Below are 12,070 nucleotides of genomic sequence, written 5' to 3'. Positions count from 1 at the left end.
CCGCCTGATAGAGCTGATGGAAGAAAAGATCCGAGGACTGGAGATGCAGGTGGAAACTCTGGTCGAGTTTAGAAGGGGGTTTGAGCAGATGATGGGGCAAAGGCATGACGTGGCTGAAGGGGAAAGCTTAAATATGCAGATGGAAGCAGGACCAAGGGCCTCAAAGGGGGGACTGCTGAGCGAAGAAAATGGACAGTGGAAGCATATGACTCAGAGAACCAGGCGGAGGAAAAGATGGGTCAGTGAAGGAAAAATAGAGCTCAAGAACAGGTATGTGGAGCTGGAGAATGAAGAAGGGGTACAGCAGGTAGATAATGAAGATAGAAGGGTAAGGAAAAAGAGAAGAGTGGCTAGTCCCATAGATAAAGGGGAAGAGTTAATGGAAACAACACCAATAATGAACATTAGGAGGATACAGGATGGGTTAAAGAGGATTACAAGGGAAAATAGGAATAGCAAGGACTTGCAGCCAGAGGAACCAAGAGATAGACCAGAGAATCGCACTGTCACTAGGAAAAGGCAGGTCTATGTGATTGGGGACTCCTTATTGAGAAGAATAGATAGGCCAGTAACCAGAGCTGATCCAGAGAATAGAAGGGTGTGCTGTCTGCCAGGTGCTAAGATACAGGATGTGGAACTGAGGTAGAAGAGGATTATTAAGGGAGCAGGAAGGAATCCATTGATCATCCTTCATGTAGGAACAAATGATACGGCTAGATTCTCGCTGGAACAAATTAAGGGAGACTATGCTAGGCTGGAGAGGACGCTCAAGGAAATTGAGGCTCAGGTGATCTTTAGTGGGATTCTGCCTGTTCCTAGAGAAGGGCAACTAAGATGTGACAGGTTTATGATGATCAATAGATGGCTTAGGCAGTGGTGCTATAAGGAGGGCTTTGGGATGTATGGTCACTGGAAGGCATTTATGGACCGAGGACTGTTCTCTAGGGATGGACTTCACCTAAGTAGGGAGGGAAATAGACTTCTAGGATGGAGGCTGGCTCAACTGATTAAGAGAGCTTTAAACTAGGAATTTGGGGGAGACGGTTGGGAGATGTCCAGGTAATCTCTATGCTGGATTTTAACACTGAGAGGGAGGAAAACGAAGTAAGAAAGGATATAGCTGGGGGTAGGAGAATGTACATGAGGAAGGGTAGGGTGGATACTAGTCTAAATAGGTCATATTGGAGGTACAATGTCCGTGCCAAATTGGGTAAAGAATGTGAATGAGGCCAAACAGCAAAAATTAAGATGTTTGTACACCAATGCGAGGAGCCTAGGTAACAAAAAGGAGAAACTAGAGCTATTGGTCCAGGAAGTGAAACCAGATATTATAGGAATAACAGAAACATGGTGGAATACTAGGCATGACTGGAGTACAGGTATTGAAGGGTATGTGCTGTTTAGGAAAGACAGAAATAAGGGTAAAGGTGGTAGAGTCGCATTGTAAATCAAAGATGAGGTAGACTGTAAAGAAATAAAAAGTGATGGCATGGAGAAGACAGAGGCTGTTTGGGCAAAAATCACATTGGGAAAGATCAGATCACATCAGATCCTCCCCTGGGATAGTGCTTGGGGTGTGTTATAGACCACCAGGATCCAATTTGGATATGGATGGAGATCTCTTTAATGTTTTTAATTAAGTAAATACTCATGGAAACTGTGTGATCATGGGAGATTTCAATTTTCCAGATATGGACTGGAGAACAAGTGCTAGTAATAATAATAGGGCTCAGATTTTCCTAGATGTGATAGCTGATGAATTCCTTCATCAAGTAGTTGCTGAACCAACAAGGGGGGATGCTATTTTAGATTTGGTTTTGGTGAGTAGCGAGGACCTCATAGATGAATTGGTCGTAGGGGACAACCTTGGCTCGAGTGATCATGAGCTAATTCAGTTCAAATTAAATGGAAGGATAAACAAAAATAAATCTGAGACTAGGGTTTTTGATTTCAAAAGGGCTAACTTTAATAAATTAAGGAAATTAGTTAGGGAAGTTGATTGGACTAAAGAAATTATGGATCTTGAGGTGGAGGCGGCCTGGAATTATTTTAAGTTAAAGTTGCAGAAGCTATCAGAAGCCTGTATCCCAAGAAAAGGGAAAAAATTTACAGGCAGGTGTGTTAGACCAAGCTGGATGAGCAAGCATCTCAGAGAGGTGATTAAGAAAAAGCAGAAAGCATATAAGGAGTGGAAAATGGGAAGGATCAGTAAAGAAAGCTACCTTATTGAGGTTAGAGCATGTAGGGACAAAGTGAGAAAGGCTAAAAGTCAGGTAGAGTTGGACCTTGCCAAGGGAATTAAAACCAATAGTAAAAGGTTTTATAGTCATATAAATAGGAAAAAAAGAAAAAAAGAAGAAGTAGGACCGCTAATTACTAAGGATGGAGTGGAGGTTAAGGATAATCTAGGAATGGCCCAATATCTAAACAAATACTTTGCTTCAGTCTTTAATGAGGCTAATGAAGAGCTTAGGGATAATGGTAACATAACAAATGGGACTAAGGATATCCGAGGTAAAAGCCAAACTTGAACAGCTTAATGGGAGTAAATCGGGGGGCCCAGATAATCTTCATCGAAGAATATTAAAGGAACTGGCACATGAACTTACAAGTCCATTAGCAAAAATTTTTAATAAATCTCTAAACTCAGGGGTTGTACCATTTGACTGGAGAATTGCTAATATAGTTCCTATTTTTAAGAAAGGGAAAAAAAGCGACCCGGGTAACTATAGGCCTGTTAGTTTGACATCTGTAGTATGCAAGATCTTGGAAAAAATTTTGAAGGAGAAAGTAGTTAGAGACATTGAGGCTAATGGCAATTCGGACAAATTACAACATGGTTTTACAAAAGGTAGATCGTGCCAAACCAACCTGATCTCCTTTTTTGAGAAAGTAACAGATTTTTTAGATAAAGGAAATGCAGTGGATCTAATCTACCTCGACTTTAAGGCATTTGATACAGTATCACATGGGGAATTATTGGTTAAATTGGAAAAGATAGGGATTAATATGAAAGTTGAGAGGTGGATAAGCAACTGGTTAAAGGGGAGACTACAGTGGGTTATACTGAAAGGTGAACTGTCAGGTTGGAGGAAGGTTACTAGCGGAGTTCCTCAGGGATCAGTTTTGGGGCCAATTTTATTTAATCTTTTTATCTCTGACCTTGACACCAAAAGTGGAAGTGTTCTGATAAAATTTGCAGATGACACAAAGTTGGGAGCTATTGCCAATTCAGAAAAGGATCGGGATATCACACAGGAAGATCTGGATGATCTTGTAAATTGGAGTGATAGCAATAGGATGAAATTTAATAGTGAGAAGTGTAAGGTTATGCATTTAGGGATTAATAACAAGAATTTTAGTTATAAACTGGGGACACATCAGTTGGAAGTAACCGAGGAGGCGAAGGACCTTGGAGTCCTGGTTGATTATAGGATGACTATGAGCCGCCATTGTGACATGGCCATGAAAAAGGCTAATACGGTCTTGGGATGTATTAGGCGAGGTATTTCCAGTAGAGATAAGGAGGTGTTAGTGCCATTATACAAGGCATTGGTGAGACCCCATTTGGAATACTGTGCAGTTCTGGTCCCCCATGTTTAAGAAGGATGAATTCAAACTGGAACAGGTACAAAGAAGGGCCACTAGGATGATCCGAGGAATGGAAAACCTGTCTTATAAAAGGAGACTTAAGGAGCTTGGCTTGTTTACCTTAACCAAAAGAAGGCTGAGGGGGGACATGATCGCACTCTTTAAATATATTAGAGGGATAAATACCAGGGAGGGAGAGGAATTATTTAAGTTTAATACCAATGTGGACACAAGAACAAATGGATATAAGCTGGTTAGTAGGAAGTTTAGACTTGACATTAGACGAAGGTTTCTAACCATTAGAGGAGTGAAGTTCTGGAACGGCCTTCCAAGGGAAGTAGTGGGGGCAAAAGAGCTATCTGGTTTCAAGATTAAACTAGATGGGTTTATGAAGGGGATGGTTTGATGAGATAACATGATCTTGGTAACTAATTGACCATTCATTATCAGTGGGAAATAGGTCAATGGAGGGATGATAGGAGTTACTATAGAGAACTTTCTGGGTGTCCGGCTGGTGAGTCTTGCCCACATGCTCAGGGTTTAGCTGATCGCCATATTTGGGGTCGGGAAGGAATTTTCCTCCAGGGTAGATTGGCAGAGACCCTGGAGGTTTTTCGCCTTCCTCTGTAGCATGGGGTACAGATCACAGCTGGAGGATTCTCTGCATCTTGTGGTCTTCAAAGTATTTGAAGGCTTCAATATCTGAGATATAGGTGAGAGGATTATTCTAAGAGGGGTGGGTGAGATTCTGTGGCCTGCACTGTGCAGGGGGTCAGACTAGATGATCATAATGGTCCCTCTGACCTTAAAGTCTATGAGTCTATAATTTCTATCTACAGAGAACTGAAGAGGAGGAGAGGATTACAGCTCCATCTGTGACCGAGGATGGTCAACAAAGGACTGAAGCGAGTCAGGCCATATGTGTGAATGCCAAAGGCACAAACGGCACGCACCGCTCTCACGCATGCACAGCGCAACTAGACACTGCTAGAAAAAAAAATCTCCGATCTGCGGTGCAGGACAAGCCCAACACCAACAATGGAGCACCCATGGGAACATCACTTGAAGAAGAAGAAAAAGAGCCTTTCTGAAAAAGAGAGACTTGAAACTGAACTCTTCATCTGGAGCTGGAGGAATAGTCTTGAAGGTGAGGAGGAGGAAGTGGCTGCCTGTCAAGGATAGAACTCCTCTGTGGCAGGGGGCATGCTGGGAAATGTTTAAAGGCACTTGGTATCTTGTGTTAGAAAAGGAACACCCTGAAAGCACTGTGCACAGAATCAGAGCAATGCATCATGGGGTACTTGACCAGAATTCTGAATGCTTATTTCAAAATACTACTGTCCTGGATGGCAGCAATGATATAACACAAAACTACCTTCATCAATTAGGTAATGTCGTGAGTCCTAACAGCTCATGCAACACTTGTTGCAGATCACTTAACACAGATATGCAAAAGCAGCAGAAAGTCTCAAGTGCAGACATAGCCTTGTTTACAGTGACATGAATCAGGACTAGCTCTACTCAAGTCAGTGGAGTTCCACCATCATTGGTGCATCTGAAGAATCAGGTCCTTGGATTTTAGCTGAGCTGTAGCACAGTTCAGCATCTAGCAAGTCACCAGCAGAGAACTAATTTAATCATTACATGAGACTAATTTGTATTCAGCTCTCCCAGCACAGTAATTATTTACATAGAGATGGCACTGAAGTGAACACGTTTTGCAGTAGGTGATTCTGCAGATTAAATTTACACTTCTGCAGTGATTCAGTCAATTCAAAGTCAATTGGATAATAATACACTCTGCTGACAGTTTTTTCTCAATTTATTTATCTCCTCCCAGCTGCAGAAGAGGACTTCCCTGAACTGTAAGAAGGCCTTGGGGGGGAAGCACTCTTCTGCAGCCGGGAAGAGACCCTGCCCAGCACTGGTTGGCTGAGAGTCAGAGCAGGACACGCCTCTTCCAAGAGCCACGGTGAGAGCAGTGTACCTCAGCCCTGGTCCCCCAGAGCCACCATGGCCCGGGAGCTAGAGGTCTGCTGTTGGGCCGGCGGTTGGGAACCGCTGCTATGGAGCACTGTGAGATTCCTAGATGGAAAGCGCTGTAGGGGAGTAAAGCAGCAGTAGTAAAATAACTTATCTGAAGACTTTCCATCATCACCCTGCAAAGCAATTCAAAATGACCTGACCCTAGGGCCAATCCAATTACATTTGGCCATCTTATCAACACTCCGATTAGCAGTGTCTGGGACCACACTCGGGCAACACAAATCAGTTCTGGAATGGGGAAAGGTCTTTACTTCTCAACAGAAATTGCACTGTGGACAAAGAAGCAGCACTTTAGTAGTATTTGGGAAAAAATATAAAGTCCAGACATTAAAAATAGGTTATATAGTAAGAAAAATGTCATCAATTTAATCAATCATTTACTTTAAGCAGGCAAGCAATTTGTAAACATTCAAAAGCGGCAGCATTCATGTTACAAACAATTTAAAAGAAAAATAATTGAGATTAAGGACTTTCTCTTTCAAAAAAATTGAAATCATTTAAAATGCTACAAACACTGAACACTCAGTTACATCACCTATCATCCTGCTAGCTCTTTCTTACAAAGATTCTTGTATTTCTAAAATTCATGATCTTGTAGTAACTTGTACATTAGCATTTGCTGCTTGGAAGTCAGCTACTTGAGAATTACACCTGTGTTTAAATCCCATTAGCAAAGGTAATGTCTTGATTCAATACTTCTTTAACTTCTGAAGGCAACGTGTCAAAGAGGTGATCTTCCACAACAAGGCCGCTTTTCCTGAGAAGCCGACATTGCCCTAGTGTAGCTGGTAGCCGATCTAAGCAGTTTCCTTTCAGTTCTAAGTGAGTTAGCTGCAAGAGCTGACCAATTTTATCTGGGATCGAGGTAATACAGTTTTGCCCCAGACTCAAAGTCCTTAATTTCACACACTTAAACAACTGTTTTGGCAAAATATCCACTTTGTTTCCTGTGATATACAAATGCTGCAGATTTTGAAGCAATCCGATTTCCACTGGAATCACCGCAATTGAGTTATAGTTTACATCTAAGCATCTGAGTTTCTGTAAACTGAACACTGCTACTGGCAAGGATTCGAGTTTGTTATTGGAGAGATAAAGTGACTCCAAGTTCTTTACATGGGAAATGGAGGGAGGAATGTTGACTATTTTATTGTGCCATAACTTTAAGCAAGTAAGTCTTTTTAAATGCTGGAAGCTGATGACTTCTTCAATTGTGCGTATGCTATTTGATTTTAAATCCAGATCCTGCAAATTAGTTAGACTGAAAATGGCATGTGGAATTCTTTCCAGTTCACAGTTCTGTAGTTCTAATTCAGCTACATTCATCATTTTCTTAAGGCTGTTCAGTACCACAAGCTTGGTGCCATCATTGTGAATTACCAGTTTTGTTAGATGTGGTGCCACATCTGTGATATTGGAGGGGACTTTGGTCAAATTGCTCTTCACATGGAGAATTTTAAGGTGTCTTAACTCTCTGAGAGATTCAAGCCCTATCATTTTATTGTTTTCAGAATTCAAGTTGCCTATCAAATATAACTCACGGAGATTTTTGAGCAAATACACCCAAGCAGGAATTTCTGCAACATCTGTGAATTTCACATGAAGGCATCTCAAGTTGTCACGGAGGAAGCTGAAAGCAGTCTGCTCAACCTTAGCAGGACAGTGGCAGAGATGAAGCTCTTGAAGGTTGGTCATCTGGGAGATTTTAGCTGGGATTTTTGCTTCAGGAATCAGCTCAAGTTTCAGCACATCCAGGTCAGTCAGGTCAAACACTGCATCAGGGACCCCTGACAGCATGAAGAGATGAAGCTCTTGTTTATCCTGTGCATTGCGGGAGACATGCTGCCGAAGCTTTTCAAATGTCCACTCATGGTTTAAACTAATTTCACGCAGCTTGTTTTCACTTACCTCTGACAAGAAGACACCAAAGCGTTTGGAGTACAACTGGTCGTATTGATCTACCATGTGCAAAAGAAATGCAAAATCGTTTTTGACATCAGGAATATCACTGAAGCTGCTCTCTTCTCTGACCTTCTCAAAGGAATATTCTTTTAAGGGTATTCTAAACAACCAGAAGAGTGTGTACAGACAGACAAAACCATACACGCAAATGAGAGAAATGTAGCTGATAAGCAACTTTTTCAACATATAAGCCATATTGTGTGTGCACTCAAATTTCTTATAGCCAATCAAATGCTCCACTTCTGGAGTGCAGGTGTGCTTAAAACGAATCTCATTTACAAAGTTAGCCGTGTAGCAAAGAATAAATATGAACTTGACAGTCTTGATGACTGTCTGGACGACATAGAGTTTATAAATCAAGTCACTGTCTTCCACATGGGCACGGAATTTTCTAACTTTTTCAAACAGGGCTTTGGCTTGTTCTCCATCTTTTTTATCTAAAATAGTCATGCTGGGAACCTCAATAACTGGCTTTTCAGCTGAAAACTTAAAGCCAGACTTAGTAATCATAGGAGTACTAGCACTTGGGCTTCCTTCGTCACTGCTAGTGGAAACGTGCTTTGGAAGGGATTGGGTACCAGTTAGTCTCTGTTTGTTTTCCTCAGAGTCCTCACATGCTGTTTCAGATAGTGCTTTCGTAGTCCAAGGGGATTCAAAACATTTTCCTAATATAGATACAAAATGTTCAATTTTTGAGCAAGTTTTGGGATATTTAAACCAAAAATTGCTACTAACCATTAAAATAATGGTATGTATGAGAGCAAGATAGGGAAAATACTTTGAATACCAAGGAAGAGCCAAATGATAACACATCTGGTTAATAAATACATATTGCTGATAATCCAAATTGGTTTTTCGGCCTAAAGAATCCTTTTTCTCATTCTTCAGTTCCTGATTTGATTCAGTAGATTGCAACTGAGAATAGGTAGATCTGCTCAGTGGTGTGTCTGGTGTTATGGTAGGTGCATTTTCAAAGGAAACTGTTCTCATTTTCATTCCTTTATCTTGATCAGTGGTTGCTTCAGATCCTGGTATATCATTAGCATTTCCTGATGTGCTGGGTTGTATGCCTGAATTTACAGCAGACTGCAACACTGGCAAGCAGACCACCTGATCTTTGGTTAGCTGCATGGTTCCAGCAAAGATAGCAACCATCAGCATAACAACAGCAAGATAATCCATAAATACATCCCACCATGGTTTCAGGATGCGATAAGTTGGCTGAATGTCATTAAGCGATGCAACTTCTGCAAGGGTAAACATTCCTGAAACAAAACAAACAAAACAAAATGTAAGTTACTATCATTTGTTGTTGACAGACTAGCTATGATTTTTTTCTACTCAACAGCATATCATCATACGACATAAAACCTAAAAATGTTTTCTACTGATCTTTCTATTGTGTTGAATTGCACGCTATTGTACACCACCCCTTAAATGGAAGCAAGTAAGTCAGGATCCTTTCAAGAGTGTATATACAATAATCAGGTGTCTTTAGAATAATAAAAACAACCAAAAAAATTTACTTACCATCAAATTATATATATATATATATACACACAGAGAGAGAGAGAGAGAGAGAGAGAGAGAGAGAGAACTATTACATAACACAACAAGAAATAAAGGTCTACACTGTATGATATAAATACCTGAACCACAGAGTGTTGTTGTTGGTATATTTTAAAAACCTGAAGAGAACACAGAATATATCTTGCAAAAATCAGTTTCTGCAAAAGTGTATGAAAGGTGCACTCTGAACATGTGACAATGTATTTATGTCAATTAAAAATATATTTTAAAACAGAAAAAATAGAAAATCTGCTAACCCCTCTGCCCAATATAGTACTTTTTAGAGCTCTGATAATAATGGGATAATCACAAAGGAGTTGTAGAAAAGGTAGAAACTGGATCAAATTACAAAGGATGAATATAAGCAAACCACACAGGTATGCAGGGGCAAGATTAGAAAGGCAAAGGCACAAAATGAGCTAAATCTAGCGAGACACGTAAAGGCTAACGAGAAGACATTCTACTATTAGAAGCAATAGGAAGACCACGGATAGGGTTGGCCCACTGCTCAGTGAAGAGGGAGAAACAATAACAGGAAACCTGGAAATGACAGAAATGCTTAATGATGTCTTTGTTTCAGTTTTCACCAAGAAGTTTGATGGTGATGGGACGCCTAACAATGAATGCTAGTGGAAATGGGGTAGGTTTAGAAGTTAAAATTAAAAAAGAACAAGGTAAAAATTACTTAGAAAAGTCAGATGTCTTCAAGTCACCAGGGCCTGATGAAATGCATCCTAGAATACTCAAGGAGCTGATGAGGTATCTGAGCCTTTAGATATCATCTTTGAAAAATCATGGCAGTCAGGAGAGATTCCAGAAGACTGGAAAAGGGCAAATAATAGTGCCCATCTATAAAAAGAGAAATAAGAACAACCCAGAAAACTACAGACCAGCCAGTTTAACTTGTGCACCAGGGAAGATACTGGAACAAGTAATTAAGGAATTCATCTGCAAACATCTGGAAGAAAGTAAGGTATAGGTAACAGCCAGCATGGATTTGTAAAGAACAAATCACGTCAGACCAATCTGATAGCTTTCTTTGATAGCATATCAAGCCTTGTGGATAAGGGTACATCTACACAGCAACATTATTTCTAAATGACTAGCATTATTTTGAAATAATTTAGTCTGCGTCTACACAGCAAGCAGTTATTTCAAAATAATGTCAAAATAGTGTCAAGCTGGAGCACTTTTTATTCCAACTCCTGTAACCCTCATTGTACAAGGAGTAAGGGAAGTCAGATGAAGAGTGCTCTATTTTTAAAATAAGTGCGGTGTAGATGCTCCCAATTTTGAAATAAACCACGCAATTGACGTAGCTCAATTTGCGTAGCTTATTTTGAGTTAAGCCCTGCTGTGCAGACCCACCCTAAGAGAGAAGCAGTGACATATTATACCTAGACTTTAGTGAGGCATTTGACATGGTCTCACATGACCTTCTTATGAATAAACTAGGGAAATACAACCTAGATGGGGCTACTATACGGTGGGTACATAATTGGCTGGATTACCATTCTCAGAGAGTAGTTAACGATTCACAATCATGCTGGAAGGGCGTAACAAGTGGGGTTCTGCAGGGGTCTGTTTTGGGACAGATTCTGTTCAATATCTTCATCGATGATTTAGATATTGGCATAGAGAGTACGATTATTAAGTTTGCAGATGATACCAAACTGGGAGGGGTTGCAAGTGCTTCGAAGCAGTGGTTCCCAACCTCCAGGCTGTGGCCCACTGCCGAGCCATGAACCAGTAGCTGCCAGACTGCGGTGGCTGTTGGAGCTCAAGCCGGCTGTTCCTGGCAGCTCAGCTCCGGCAGCCATGCGGGCTCAGGTGGCAGGAGGAGGCGCCTCCCTCCCTCCTCTCCCCTCCGTGTTTAGGGAAGACACGTGTGGAGAGGGAGGGGGTGCAAAGAAGGAGGGAGGCAGGCACACCACCAACTGCCTCTCCTTCTGTCCATGCAGCTGCTTTTGCTAGTAGCAGCAACAGGAGACAGAGCAGTAGGCGCCCTCTCCTCCCCCCCGGCGCCCACAGCCATTTTTGCTGGCAGTAGTGCTGGGGCTGAGGCAGCAGCAGAATGAGGCGGAGCAGAAGGCATCTCTCTCCTCCCCCCATCCTTAATGGTGGATGGCCCGGGCTCCGCGCTCCCCCACCCACCCATGGGTTTGCAAGATGCTCTTGGGGTAGGAGTGGGCACAAAGGAGGGCCACTGTCCCTGCCTACATGGCAGTAACAGCCACGCTCCCTACAAGGGGCAGCCTCACTCTGGAGAGTGCGGTGGGGTGGGGGGAGAAAAAGGGGTGATTGGTGATGGTGTTGGCATGGGCTGTAGGGGTCAGAGGTTAAAAGGGTCAAAGGGAATAGATTGTGGGAGTGGGGGTCATGGTGTTGGCATGGGCTGTAGGGGTCAGAGGTTAAAAGGGTCAAAGGGAATAGATTGTGGGAGTGGGGGTCATGGTGTTGGCATGGGCTGTAGGGGTCAGAGGTTAAAAGGGTCCAAGGGAATAGGTTGTGGGAGTGGGGGTCAAAGGATATTAAGCACTCTGAGAAAGGGGCTAGGCAGACCACCAACATTTTATTTCCATACTTGCATATTCATATACAAATAATGAATAGGCAAATATGCAAATAAAATGTCACCGGTCCACCAAGAATTTGTGAATCTTTTTGCCAGTGCCCGGCATAAAAAAGGTTGGGAACCACTGCTTTGCAGGATAAGTCAAAATTCAAAATGATCTGGACAAACTGGAGAAATGGTCTGAGGTAAATATGATGAAGTTTAATAAGGACAAATACAAAGTACCCCACTTAGGAAGGAACAATCAGTTTCACACATATAGAATCGGAAGCGACTATCTAGGAAGGAATACTGCAGAAAGGGATCTAGAGGTCATAACGAATCACA

At 41.8% G+C, this 12,070-nt stretch overlaps 1 protein-coding gene across 5 annotated transcripts in view; it reads right to left on the bottom strand.

Moving 5' to 3' along the window:
- Window positions 1-167: 167 nt before the first annotated feature.
- LRRC8D (leucine rich repeat containing 8 VRAC subunit D) overlaps window positions 168-12,070 on the bottom strand; it is a 93,690-nt gene continuing 81,787 nt past the window's right edge. For all 5 annotated transcript variants that reach the window (XM_075936450.2, XM_075936451.2, XM_089780504.1 and 2 more), the window contains one exon: window positions 168-8,864. In XM_075936450.2, coding sequence (XP_075792565.1) covers window positions 6,295-8,862 — 2,568 coding nt within the window. In that variant the 5' untranslated portion in view covers window positions 8,863-8,864 and the 3' untranslated portion in view covers window positions 168-6,294. The remainder of the gene's footprint in view (window positions 8,865-12,070) is intronic.

Source organism: Pelodiscus sinensis, chromosome 9, assembly GCF_052426305.1.
Source record: "Pelodiscus sinensis isolate ZL-2025 chromosome 9, ASM5242630v1, whole genome shotgun sequence".
Lineage (NCBI taxonomy): Eukaryota > Metazoa > Chordata > Testudines > Trionychidae > Pelodiscus > Pelodiscus sinensis.
This window is presented reverse-complemented; position numbering and strand designations above follow the sequence as displayed.